We start from the raw sequence: 14,173 nt of genomic DNA, 5'->3' as shown, positions 1-14,173 counted from the left end.
CCTACAACCCTGCAACACTCATTTGTCATGGCATTAGCGCGACTGCACAGAGTTGATGGTGACAGTCATTGCATCTTGTGACGGTGGTGATGGTATAACTCAGACAACCCTGTGACTTGGTCGTGGTGTCTGCATAACTCTATGACGATGGTGGTGTTGGCATTAGCACATCACTCTGAGATCATGCTAGGGATATTCATGTAAATCTGCAACTTTAGTTAGGAGAATCACATAACTCTCCTGGTTGGTGGCCATGGTATTCACAAGGCTCTGCAACAGTGGTGGTGGCAGTGTTTGCATGGCTCTGTGACAGTGGTCGTGGTGTTCATGTATCTCTGTGATGGCCATGGTGGTAGTATTCTCCTAGCTCTGCCTTGGTGGCTGTGGGATTCAGATAATTCTACACGGCAGTAGTAGTGATCTTCACAAAGCGCTGAGATGGTGTTGGGTGTGCTAATCCTGTGACTCTGCAAAGTCCATCATGGCCTTCTTGTAACTCAGAAATGGTGGTCATGTGTTCACACAATCTTTCAGGGCTGGCTTCACATAACCCTGTGATGGTGGTTCTGGTATCCATATAACTGTGAGGCTGTTAGTTGTAGTCATATAACTCTGTGATGTTGGTGACAGTATTCACAGACCTCTTCAATAAATTTGATCATCTTCCCATAAATCTGAGATGCTATTGGTGGGGTGTTCAGATAACTGCAGTGGTGCTTGGGGGGGCATCTGTGGTGTTGGTGGTATTTGCATAATTCTGTAGTGGTGGTGGTCTGTATATTTACAGAGCTGCAGTGGTGGTGTGGGCATACATGTATTGCTGCAAAGCCAGGCGTGCTATCCATATAACTCTGTGATGATCATCGTAGTACTGATGTAACTCTGTGATGTCGGTGGATTTGGTATACACGTAGCTCTGCAAGTTTCGTCCCGGGAACACATAACTATGAGACTGGATGTGGCATTCAGATAATTCTGTGATGTTTGTGATCACGGCATTTATATATCACCACGATGTTGCTGCTGGTATTCACATAACTGTGATGGTGTTCACGGTATTCCCATTTCTCGGTGGTGGTGGTGGTGGTGGTGGTGGTGTAGTAGTCACATAACTACAATGGTGGTTGTGGTATTTAATAGCTCTTGACGGTGGGCATGATATTCAGCTATCTGCAGTGGTTCTTGTCACAGTCACACATCTGCAACGGTGGTCATGGGGTCTTCCCATGAGTCTGCAGTTGTGGGTGTGAAATTGTGTAACTCTGCATCTTCGAGAGGTAGTGGTGTTGTTACCGACACCGTTCTGCCACTTTGGTCATATTAATGACTTCACTTTGTAACATTGCTGACGGTGGTATTCACATAACCCTGGGATATCTGGGACACTGTTGTGGTGTCCCCGTGCTGTGACAGTGATGGATGTGGCAGTCCTGCAACTCAGCAAAGTGGGTTGTGGTCTTCACACATTTGAGCGACGGTGATAGCAATATTCACATAACCCTGCCGTGGTGGCGGTGGCGTTCACACAAGCATAACAGCAGTGGTGGTGCTCCCACAACCCTGCAGTGTGGTTCCTGCTTCTCATGTAACTTGGGACATCACTGCGGTATTCACGCGGCCCTGTGATGGGACGTGGTATTTGTGTAACTCTGTGCTTTGGTGGTGGTAAGAGTCATGTAGTCCCATGGTGTTAGTCCTGGTCCACAGGTAGGTCTGTGATGTTGGTCAGTCACATGCCTCTGCAGTGCTGGTGGTCATCTGATTCGTGTGGCTCTATGACGTTGTTCATGGTATCCTCCTGACCACCGTGATGGTGGTGTCCCAACAACCGTGTGATGTGGTGGTGGTGGTGACATCACAGAGCCACACAATGCTTGGAACAGTAGTTACGTTTTATGGGTACAGAGGCTCAGGCTCAGAGAATTTTAAAGTTTCGCTTCAAGTTACATAACAAGACATGACAGAGTCAGGCTCCAATTCAGGTTTTCTGAATAATTCAAATGCAGTCTTTTCTGTGATACACCATGAGGTCTCTTCCTGCGAAGTCTAATTTTAAAGGCATTGGTATAAAACATCTGTCCTTCAAACTCCCCAGGGCTTTGGAACACAAATATTGTATCTCTACTATGCTAGTTGTTTATCTACAGCTTTCGTTATGTCCATATATTTACGTACACACATGCACTGACATGTGTGAAACTGATTAAAAATTTAGCTACAAATTTAGATGTGTAAATTACAACTTCTGAAAGTTTGTGTTATATAATGCAGGAGAGGGCTTTCTGGTAAACCAAAAGAAAGCAACTATGAGGGTAATGTATAGTTTGTTCATGGAACCCAAAGTATATTTATTAAATAATGAAGTTTACCATTGGTTGAAATGTTGGTATTATAGCGTTTTCACTACTTCTTTAAAAATGATAAGCCTCTAGGCCCTCGTAAAGGACTAGAAATACGATGTTGGGATGTTGGCCTCTGAGTGGTGGTTCCACGCAGGTACGTGTTTCGGCAATAATTGAATTCTGCATTTAAGACTTCTGTGGTTTACGGTACATGTTACAACTCAACACAACTTTTTAAAAACGTACCTCTAACTAAAATGAAAATACTAATGGAACTCAGAAGAGTCAAATCTAGTACCGACATAGGCACTGAGGTTAGTTTCGTAAGGGTGTGGGTTATTGCTTTTACGGAAGATAACAGAGCCTCATGATGTACATAAAATGAGATCTAAGAAATATATATGGCTTTCCAAAATGCCCTTTACACAGTTAAGAACTGTCTCTTCGTCTCAGTCCCCAGGGCTCATGATTTACGTTTTTTTCCCCTTCCAGTACTTGGGGTGCATTGAAGTTCTCCGCTCAATGAGGTCTCTTGACTTCAGTACAAGAACACAGATTACCAGGTAAGCCCTCTCGAATGTGGACTCCCGTGATTTGACTTTGGAAAGGAATGATTTCAGAGTTTGCAGCCTAGAAATTTCCAAGGGAAAGTCTGCCCCTTGAGTGCCGGTGACGGTGACAGGGAGGGTATTCAGGATTTCCAAGTGTTCGTCCCCACCTGTGATGCATTATCTCTGACATGAGCACCCTCGGGGACCCTCCCTGCTCCTTCCAAGCTCTCTTTATAATGAAGCTTCAGACATGCGTGCTGCTTGTGATTGTTTCTTTACACACGAAGCCCTAATACAAGCTTGATATTTTAAAGTGTACTCAACTGTGTTATTTCTTTCCAAAGCGAAAAATGTTGTCAGGAGAGAATTTTCAACTGTATACACAGGGAATAAAATGCATGGATTGGAGGCAGACATATTCATGGCGGTAGTAGTTTAAGAAGCAGTTGGTTGTTTGAGGGGGTCAGCGATTTTGAGCAGGGGTATGTATCCTCCACCGTCAACTAGATTCTAAGCTTTCTGAGAGCCAGTTCTGTATTTAAGCATTGTTTTTAATGAAATCGTAACCTTTTAGAGCTTATACCTTTAAAACATGTTGGTTTGGAGTCACCTGGAAGAGGAAAACTGGAAAGTCAGGAGGGTTCATGAAATGGCACATTTCCGTGGGTGACCTTAGCTTGCTTTGGTATTTGTAGAATTATTTGATCTACATAGTGACCTCAGAAAATGCCTCATGTTTATGGCAGTCAAGTCACTGTATTGTCTATCTTTGGGTTAGCAAGCCAAAGTCTAACGTTCGAGCTTTAGAAAGTAATTATTTGGAGTAATAGCTGTAAATGATGCACACGCTTTAATTGTGGCAAATACCGCAATGATATGTCTTCCTCACGGAAGAAATCTGTGTTCAAAAGAAGGGACGTTTCTGTCCCTCCTGAAGCGGCTCAAGACACGCGTGGTGGGGACACACCAGCATTGTAAACTGCACTCAGGGAAGAATCGTGTCCATCGATCTGCACAGGATGGTCTACGGGCCTTGCCGAGGCAGAGGGGCGGTACCGTGCAGTGGGAGCGTTCCGGAAACCAGTGGGAGCATTTGTGGAGCGAACCGTCTGTCCCACGCACCAAGTGTCAGGTGCAGGCGGCACGCTGGGCAGGGCCCTCTGGCCGCGTCTGGGCCACGGGGACACACGACTGTTCACCTTCTCGTGGTGGTGGCGGTTTCGTTAGAGAGAACTGTTGGCTATTTCTGCCGAATTCCTGTAACAGATCCTGCCCCTTCTGGGATGCTTTCGTATCGTTTAAATTCTCTGGATGTATTTATTGAGCTCTGCACGTGCAGCATGCTGGCCGCCGTGGGCTGTCCTTCCTGGCCTCCCGGTGTGGGGATGCAGACCTGGGGACCAGCGGTGGGTGGTGGAGGGGGGTGAACAGTCCCTGTGTGCCCTTGACCGGGGTCCCGGCACTCTCTGGGGCGGAGGTAGTGAGGACACTGCGGGAGGAAACTGGAGAACAGATATGGGTGGATTTGGACGAGTAGGTGTCTTTCTCGATCCCGTTCCATTTGGATGCTGGCAAAGGCTGGCGGCGTAATGGGCTGAGGGGGGTGCTGTGCTGGGACTCAGGAAACTTGGTGAATTCTGGTTGCACCAGAACAGCCTCGGCTTTGTTAGGCTTTTTGAAAACTATGTGTGCTTGTCTGCACGATGCTTTCTGCCTCTTGCCTTGCTTTTATATCACATGACACGGTCCTTATTTTAGGTAATAGCTGGAGACCCCTTGAAGGAAACTGACGAATCGATGTCAGAAAGAAGCCTTTGCCTCCCGGAGAGGAATGCCCAGCAGTGTCCTATAGGTGGGCACACGGTGGTGCTGCTGAGGCCCCTGGGGTCTTTGAGTGCTCACCAGGCCAGTGACTGCTCTCTCCTGCCATGGTTTTCTCTTAATACTAAAGGCAGTCTCGGAAGGTTGCCAGAAAATGTGAGGTTGTGGTTAGGTTTTATTAAATAGGCTCTAGGAAGTTGTGTTTCCAAAGGCTCCCCAGACATCAGGAAAAAATATTTGTCTATCTATATACATATATGTGTGTGTGTGTATATATATATATATATATATAAAGCTTATTTATTTATTTTGAGACAGAGTGTGCGAGCATGAGCTGGGGAGGGGAAGAGAGAGAGACAGAGAGGATCCCAAGCGGGCTCCAAGCTGTCAGCGCGGAGCCCGATGTGGGCTCGATCTCACAATTGGCAAGATCACGACCTGAGACAAAATCAACAGTCAGATGCTTAACCGACTGAGCCACCCAGGTGCCCCAAAATTTTCTTAAGCAAGTAACCAGTCACTCATTATGCCTCTGTTCCACTGTTTCAAGTTTTGGACATAAGCATCTTTGGAGGCTCTGGCGGCCAAACCGCGCGTCCTTTTGTTGGGGTCAATGTTGTTTTGTGCTGTTCCGTCTGAGTTGAGGTGGATCGTCATACCTTCGGTAGAGTCACCCGTGGGTTCCCGACCTCTTCCTGGAAGATTACTTCTACAACTATCCCAGAAGTTGCCATCGACTCTGAGTTGCAGTGGTGGCTGTTAATCACCTTGTACCCCTAATGCTTTGGGCAGAGCCTTGGGGACTGCCCACCGCGTGGAGGGACGTCCTGTCCTGTACATGGAGCCCCCTTCTGCCATTTTCCACTTGTGTGGAAAGGCATGCAGGCATAATGCCCACATCAGTGGCTGTTGTGGGAAATCAGGTGCCCAGTGGGCGGGGCCTACAAAGTGTAGTGCACAGCCCCTGAGGGGCGTCAGTGAGGGTCTCCAGTTGGTGTCACCGAAGCGGACAGTAGAGCGGGGGATCCCAAGCAGGGAGGACCCAGCTCCCCGGCTGGGCGTCAATCAGAGACCTCTGCTTTCATCTGCCACTGGTTTCCAAACGAGGTTATGGTGGCCAACGGTGGTAGGCACCCACTGTCCCAGCGAGTTGCCTGCCTGGCCTGAGCCCGACCTTCAGATGACCGCGCAAGGGGACCACATCGTGTGCCTCCCTGAAACGTCCTCTCCCAAGATGCTCCCACCTGTCACAGTGTGGGGGATGGGGGTGTTGAATGGTGTTACAGAGGGACGAACCATGTCAGACAGGGAGGTCACGGGGGAGAACGTGTTCTCTGCCCGTCGGGCCCACCCTGCACATGGATAGGAAGCTCCCCATGTGCCTTTGGTCACTGGACAGGCCCTGTCCTTCCTCCTTTCCTCTGATTTCCTCATCTGCTCATCTTTATCTTATTTATCGTGTTAAATTTTACCTATCATTGGGGGTCATCTTAAGCCATTTTTAGGACACGGAAGGCTATAAATATATACACACTTAGGCCCAGAGCACTCAGCGACGTGACCTGTCTTCAGCCACAAATGGAAACATCTGACGTGTGTTGTTGGGTCTCATTGACCCCGGCTGACCTCCTGCACCGCTTGGACTCCCCAGATAAAGGTCACGTAGGCATGTGGACTCAGCCACGTGTGACTTTGCTGCACTTCTGGATGAGCTCAGGTTCAGCACGTTGTCCTAACATAAACTCATTCTTCCGAATTGTGGAGAGTCCATCAATAACGGAATCTAGTTCCGTGGGGTTTTGTTTGTTTGTTTTCCTCATTTTGTTTATGTAAAAAAATTTTTTTAATGTTATTTACTTTTGAGAGACAGAGAGAGACAGAGCGTGAGCAGGGAAGGGGCAGAGAGAGAAGGAGACACGGAATCGGAAGCAGGCTCCAGGCTCTAAGCCGTCAGCACAGAGCCCGACGTGGGGCTCGAACTCAAGAACTGTGAGATCATGACCTGAGCCGAAGTCGGATGCTTAACCGACTGAGCCACTCAGGTGGCCTGTTTGTTTTCATTTTAAAAGCTGTTGTAGTTTCGGTGGACCCCAAAGAGCCTGGTTAGGCCCAGAGCTCCACCAGCACCACCCTGCGGATGTGACCTGCCCCCCAGTATTCTGTCTGGTGCACACACCCAGAATCAGCATGCTTGGAAAAATCTCTGTAAAAAGGCACCAAGTCTATTTAGTCTGAAAATCAAAATCAAAACCTGTGCCTGTTGGGAAGGTATTTCCCTTTTGTTCTGTTCCAGCCTATCGGTGGGGTCTCGGGAGACGTTCACGGCTGATGCCGTCTGTCGGGGTCGGTTCACTGCCGCGTGGCCACAACCTGTTCACATCGTCAGCACGGGGCAGAGGGCAGTGAAAGTGGAAGTAGCCGTCGGCCCGCCGGTGGGAACGCTGTGACATTGCCGTGTTTTCTGTCTGATGTTTCACGCGTGGACTGTGTTCAGAAGGCGTGACCTTGGTCTGAAAGTGCCGGGCAGTTAGTTGGTGGCTGCAGGGTCTTGAGCCTGAGCAAACTAGCAAGCACGCACTGGCGATATGACAACCCGGGGACAGAGGCCCGGGGATGTGGCGCTGTGATCGTGGGGGCTCGTGATAGCAGAGGATGTGGCCTGGCTTCCAGAGTGGTCTCTCTCCGTCCTGTGCTTGGAGGGGCCCATCTTCAGCCTCGGCGTGGCCTTGAGACTCTGTCCACCCCCTCTTCTCTGAGTCGCAGTGCTCCCTCCTCTCCGGTCACTGCTGGCCCCCAGGGTTTTCTACGAGCCCTTAAAGAAGACAAAGTCCGAGGTCAGAATTCCACCACACGGTCCGTCATCCGTGTGCATTCCACCCCAGTCCGCTGCGTTTCCTCTCGTGTGTGTGGCAGCCTTCCTGAGACTGCGTGTGCCCTGGTCAGACGTCCTGCAAGCGAGAGGCCCCCCCATCTGCACCGGTGGCCCCCAGAACCCTTCCTGTCACGCCTCCCACACGGCGGTGTGGCGTGGCCACCGTGGCAAGTGTGTGCTGTGTGGTGTGGGGACAGGCCGCATTTGCTGACAAGGTATCTGTGCTTACAGAGGCCGTGCCGGGCTCGGGGCAATGCCCAGGCTCTGGGCAGCTGCTGTGGCCAGAGACGGACACGGAGGAAGAAGGGCAGATAAGGCGTTGGGGCTCCCAGCGGCTGGCAGAGTGGCCCACCTGCATCACCCTGCCCGGGACAGTGACGGAGACACAGGACGGTGGGCTCAGGCATGCTCTGCACAGATCTGAGAACAGCGGTGGGGGCTCCACACGCCCCCCCCCCCCCCACGCGGGCAGGGCTTGGTTCTGTTAATTTCTCAGTTTGCAGACCCAGAGGAAGCAATCCGGAAAGTCCTGTCTTTGAACATCCACCCGATCCGTGGATTTAAGACGCGTGCTTTACACGTGGCACGGGGTGGGGGGGGCCCGGTGCTGCCCGATCGCTGCAGCGAGAACACTCGGTTATGGTGTTGCGGGGCTCCCCTCCCGCCGCAAAGTAAACACCTCTAACGTCGGTGGAAGTTCGGCGCAAATCTGTAAAAATCTTCCCCGGGGCGGGTTGACTGTCAGAAATAGAAAGGAGACGACGGTGTGAACAGTCTGCCCACCCGTCCCTGCTACGCGGGGAGCGCGCAGCCGCTCTCTGTGACTTTAGCCTGACCGCTTCATTCTAAATTTACTCATTCCGAACGTGTTTCACGGGCCGAGCCTCTGGCAGCCCCGTACCCCCGGGGTGAGGCCTGGCGAGGGGTGGGGGTGGGGGAGCTAGCGTGTCCCCCGTTTAGGAGTCTTTTTTGAAAACGCCAGCTCCCTGCGTGCACGCACACCCGGCTCTGGAGTAAAGCTGAGTCCTCCTGCCTCGCGGTCCATCACGTCTCAGTCTTACCACCCCCAGGATAACCTTGTGCCTAGTGTCTCCTTCGTCTGCATCTGCGTGTGAGGATGTACCAGGCACAGGTCCACACCTCATTGGAGGCCCCGAGTCACAAGGCAGTCGGGCAGGCGTTCGGTGCAGGCATGCTGAAGTACCACAGAAACTCAGGAGAGCATCCCGAGGGCCTGAGCTAGTCTGGGAAGACTTCCTGGAGGAGGGAACATTTAAGCCAGTGGATTCCTCCCCCGACTATAAGGCAGATCCAAAGGAAGCACAGGACCGAGGCCGTTGCTTTCACAGGGCTGGGCTCTGAAGCCAGACCACGAGGGTGTCTGGGGTGTGGGCGGTCACCCCTGAAATCCTTTCCGCCGGCCCCACACGGGGTTCTGTCTTTCGGACTCTGCCGTGATTCTGGTGTGCGCCACAGGGTACGGAGCCGGAGTGGAGAGGGAACAGGGGGGCCATGTGCACCCAGCTGAGGTCCCGCCTCCCGCTGGCTGGCTGCAGTTAGGACGCCAGGCCGGCCCCGGGGGCAAAGGGAGGCGGGGTCTACTTTCCTACAGGCCTCGTTTCTGTGTCCAGTCTCTGCTTCCGTAAGGCACGCTGACGGATTCACTCACTTGGGGAGCATCAAAGAAGAGTTTACTTCTGGAAACAGCCGGCACAGGCCATGCACGGTGAGGGTGTCCAGGATTGTTCCCTTGACCGGACCCGCATGCACTCGTGCCTGATTCTGGGCCCTGAGCAGACCTGAGGTATTTTGGAGGGTGTTTAGGGAGACTGGGCTGGGGAGCAGGAAGGGGTCGCTGACAGAGACCCCGTCACTGGCCGGCCTCGTTCTCCCGTGGAGGGAATGGGGCACCGGTGCATTTACCCACTGTCTGCCTCCCACTAAGTTGAGTTAAACCGAGGATTGCCCCGGGCAGAGGACAGAGGCCCACAATGTGGGGGCACCCTGGCCTGGCTGAGGATGCCGGACGAGCCTCCATCGGAGCGGCCTGTGCCGGGCTCAGGGCCCCGGGACGGCATGGCGGGGTCACGGGCATCACCCTGTGAGCCAGAGTGGGCTTGGGGCAGTGGGGTGACGGCTCCTGGCCCGTCCATCTGAATCAGATTTTTCAGTCTCTGCCCACCTGAGCAGCTGTCCTGGTCCCGACCCCTCGTGGCAGAACCCGGTGTGCACGGGGTGCGTCCAGGGACCCTTGGGCACCAGCCCAGCACCACTTCCCAGCCACTCATGACCTCTGTGGGCTCGGGATCCTCACCCGCGGGTGCGAATGGAACCATCTGGGAGACGTGTCGAGGGTCTTGGCAACGGGACCCACGAAGTTCTGGGGCTGCCCTGGCCTGTGCTCAGCACACCTGACGGGGTCTGTGCGATGTGTTTAATTGTGCTATTCATGCCCTCCCGATAATTATGTTTATAATCACTTATTGTATTTATATACGTTTAATATTATATATTAGATATAAATATTAATGTTAGCATTTGATATTAAATTTGATATAAATATTAAATTAGCATTAATTTAATATTAATATTAGCATTTGATATTACATTTAATTTAATATTATATTTAATTTAATTGAGTTAAATTTAAACTTAATTATACATTAATAAATGATATTTGATTATATTCAATTGCATATCATATAAATATTAATAAATATAATATTTAATTATATCGATTATACCTTATAAATATATATTTCATATATATTATATGGTATATGTTAAAACTTATGTTATGTATTACATATTTAATTATAATTATATAATTATAATTAATAATATTATAATAATAACCGATATAAGGCTTAATCTGTAATATTATTTGCTGATTGATACTATTACTAATGATCAATACCAGTTCGGTCCAGGGTATTTTTTCCAGCTGAAGAGAAAGACTGTAAGTTACTGAGAAGGGTAAAATATTTAGTACGATGGCATCGCCTTCGCTCGAGCAGTATTGTCTAGTATTTCATTCTGTGTCCCTGCTTTGCCAGCTGCTGATAGTAGTAATAATAATCGCGAATAGGACCCCGGCGTTGAGCACCTACCGTGTTCCAGGCTCAGCGCGCTGGTCCTTTGGTCACCGAATACGTGTCTATCGCATGGCACATCCGGCCACTGTTGAGATGTTGGTCAGAAAGCCCGGAGTAAGAGCTCGCCTTCTCTTGCGGGGAGAGAGAAGATCAACACAGACGTAGACACGAGTAGGGTGTGAGAAACCACACGACCTTGACATTTTTGGGGATGCAGAAGGTGAACACGGTCAGATGTGGGCAATTTCGTGCCCCCCCGGCAGAGTGATCTGAAGGAGGGACGGCCACGTGCAGGGCTTTTCTGAGGAGCCCCGAGCCTGGCCGTGAGCTTCCCAGACAGACGTGAGCCAACGGGATGGGCAAGTTCACGCCACCAAGACCTCGCAGGCTGGGACGCGGCTGCAGAGGCCCGAGCCAGAGCGGTGGGTGTCAGACGGGCTCTGGAGCGGCACCGTAGCCACGTTGGGGATGAGGGAGGGGTGCGGCTTCAGGAAGCATGAGCCAGGCAAACCTCGGAGGCCCTGCTGGAGGAGGGGGCTCACTGCAGACGCCCTTCCTGACCACAGTGGAGCAATGGTCTGAGCAGCCACAGGGGGAGGGAACTCGAGAGCAGGGTCTGCGTGAGGCCCTCGCGGTCCGTGAAGACTCTGCCCCTCTCCTGCTTCTTTCGCTCATCCTGGGACTGGTCTCCTGTGCTTCCACAACTGCCCGTTAAATTCCTCCAAAGAATAGGAGGAAATGTAATTAAAGCGTTCTTAACAAAAAATTTCACGCGCGTGGTTTATAGAAAGGATGAGACCCTCACCGAGTCAGCCAGCTTGACGTGAGTGGGGGACAGAATGGGGCACGGTGGGGTGGGGTGGGACGGGGTTCAGGGATGAGGGAGGTGAGGAAGGACGAGCCAGGTGGGTGGGCCGGTGAAGGGGAAGGCACCATGTTTTTCTCCAAGCCGTCGGGGGGAAATGCTTCCTCCTCTTCTGGCCCGGAACACCCGAGTAAACCAGTCTGGTTCCCATTTTCTCCCCACCTGGAAAATCTGGACGCCCTTCTGTTTCCATTCTCCCCTTTCCTTTCAAGGCCTGGTTAACACCACGTCAGGATGGCCTTGTCGTTACAACTTTCTGAGCACAGGGGCAAGTGATGTAGCCTTCTGCCACTGAGGGCAGTCACCGCCCGTGGGCATGAGAACATCCAGCCGGGGGCCTGTCCGTGGGAGCCAGGGTGGGGAAATGGTCCTAGGGACAGTCTCCTGGGTGGGGCGTGGGGGTTGGGCAGGTATGGATGGGCGTGGGTAGCCACTGGACTGCACAGGTGAGCCAGGCTCTCACAGGGTGCAGGGTTGGCAAGGAAGGGCAGCTGGCCAGGGCAAGCCCGGCTGTCACTGAGATGCAGAGAGGGGGTTAGACACGGCGTCTACAAGTTCCAGCAAAGCAGGCTGAGGAGCGGGCAGAGCCTCCCACACAAAGCCTCAGGATCTGTCTGTCTGTCTACTTCTTTGACAGCTTATTCAGCTGTCTCCTGGTGGAACTTTCTGCTCAGGAAGGGCACATCTCACTTTGCAGGCTAAGGATGGAGAAACTTTGTTAAATGCCGTGATGCCCTCCTGTGGGATTCTGCCGCGGTGGGTTGGGGCAAGGCCAGGTGACCCCCCGAGGTGACCCTGCTAAGATCTCTGGATGAAGGCAGCGTGCACAGATCTTCGTGTTTTCTCTGCCATTTTGCACCAGAAGGAGAGGACCCCCCCCCAACCTGACCTGGGCTCCCCCAAAGTCTGGATTCCTTTCAGAACCCAGAAGGCTGGGCACAGAGGGGCCACAGGGCTGATCTGTGCTCTGTCAGCGCTCTGACCTGGGGCGGGGACTCCAGAGATTTGATGCACATGAACAGATCATCTTATTTTCTAGAGCAGTGGTTCTCAAACTTTGCCACTTCAGAGTCATGTGGACAGCTTGTGACAGCAGACGGCTGGGACCCGCCCCCAGAGTTTCTGATTCGGTGGGTCTGGAGTGGGAGCTGAGAATTTGCATTTGCAACAAGTCTTCAGGAGAAGCTTCTGACCCGGCCCAGGTACCACCCTTGGAGACGCGGTGCTCCAGATTTTATCTTTAACTTCTGAACTGTTTGCAACTCCCATCTATGAAACCACCGGTTTGAAAATGAGTCCATTTTTTTTTTTCAAGTGATCCCACTCATCCAGAAATTTTAAAAATGGAGAGCATAGTTGACTCGGTGGCTCACAATGGTTTAAATAGAATCCATGAGATGAATACGTGGCATTCACTCCATACTCTCCTTAAGGACCATCTGGCATGGTGTGTATTTATAATCCCCATGCCAGAAGCACATTTGTGTCAGGACACACCTCTTTGATTGCTCCTTTTCTGTCTCTTTCTCTGAGTTCACTTGCCCCCCAACTATATCATTCCGTAAGGACCTCCTTCCCTTTGCAGACATCGGTCAAATGTTACACGTTCTAGAGTCAGATGATCTGGGCTTCTGTGTGTGCTGAACCACGTTCCAGCTGTGTGATTGTGCAAGTGACTTAAATTCTCTGTGTCTCTGTGTCTCCATCTTTAGAATGGGAATCATTATGGTACCTCCTGACAGGGTCGAGCGATGATTGAGTTAATATCTCAAAAGCACTTAACATGCTGTCTAGTGCGTGGGAGAGCTCGAGACATGTTCGCGGATTTCGACATTTTCGTGTTCATGATGTTTTGTCCGTGTTGGTCATCTCATTGGTTTACATAACACTTCCGGGTGCATAAGCCACAGATCTGTGTCCGCACCTCTGAATCTTCTTCTGAGTCCGGCCCTGTACTGGTATATCTTCCTGGACACAGCTGCTCAGTCAGTTGCCAGATCCCGAGCATCGTATCTCTGCCTCCTGTTCTCACCTCCCACCACCTCACCTCCAACACCACTGTCGGGCCAGCTCACATCTCCTGGATGCTTGTAACGACAACCCACACCTTCTCCCAGAGTAGAAACCGGGACTGTCCTGCCTCATCTTCTCCCTTGTTCAACCGCTGGGGCTTGTTGGCTCTCCCTGGGCAGCCCCTCGAGTACTTTCCTTCCTTCTGCTGTCTCCTTCAGTTCCCTGGGCACCGGCTCATGGGTTAGTGTGCCTGAGACATATTACTCCCTATTTATCCATTACTTGCAGAATTCAATGGAAAATTCTTAATTTAGCAGCCAGTGTTCTATTTGACCTGCCTCAGCATACCTTTCTAAATCTATTCCTCATGACACCCTATCACTCTTCCTTTGCACAGCCACGCTGATCTGCGTACCGCCTCACTCTCCTGGCCTGCTGTCCATGCCTCAAGGCCAAACATTCAGCCATAGAAGTGTCCATGTGTGTCCTGAGCTATAGGCCCACATTGTGTGAATTGCTCTACAGGCTCATTCCTCACTGGAAGTCTTGAAGACACCACATTTCGTCTACTATAAAATACCATCTCCTATTAAAAAAAAACCCAACTAATTATT

General features: G+C 51.1%; 1 protein-coding gene across 1 annotated transcript in view; it reads left to right on the top strand.

Moving 5' to 3' along the window:
• The window catches only part of SHC3 (SHC adaptor protein 3), a 98,919-nt gene that overhangs the window by 22,365 nt on the left and 62,381 nt on the right, over positions 1–14,173 (top strand). The window contains exon 2 of the mRNA XM_042964243.1: positions 2,835–2,905. Within this exon, the coding sequence (XP_042820177.1) occupies positions 2,835–2,905 (71 nt within the window). The remainder of the gene's footprint in view (positions 1–2,834; positions 2,906–14,173) is intronic.

This window comes from Panthera tigris, chromosome D4 (genome assembly GCF_018350195.1).
Source record: "Panthera tigris isolate Pti1 chromosome D4, P.tigris_Pti1_mat1.1, whole genome shotgun sequence".
Lineage (NCBI taxonomy): Eukaryota > Metazoa > Chordata > Mammalia > Carnivora > Felidae > Panthera > Panthera tigris.
Note: the sequence above shows the minus strand (reverse complement) of the source record. Positions and strands in the feature narration are given on the sequence as shown.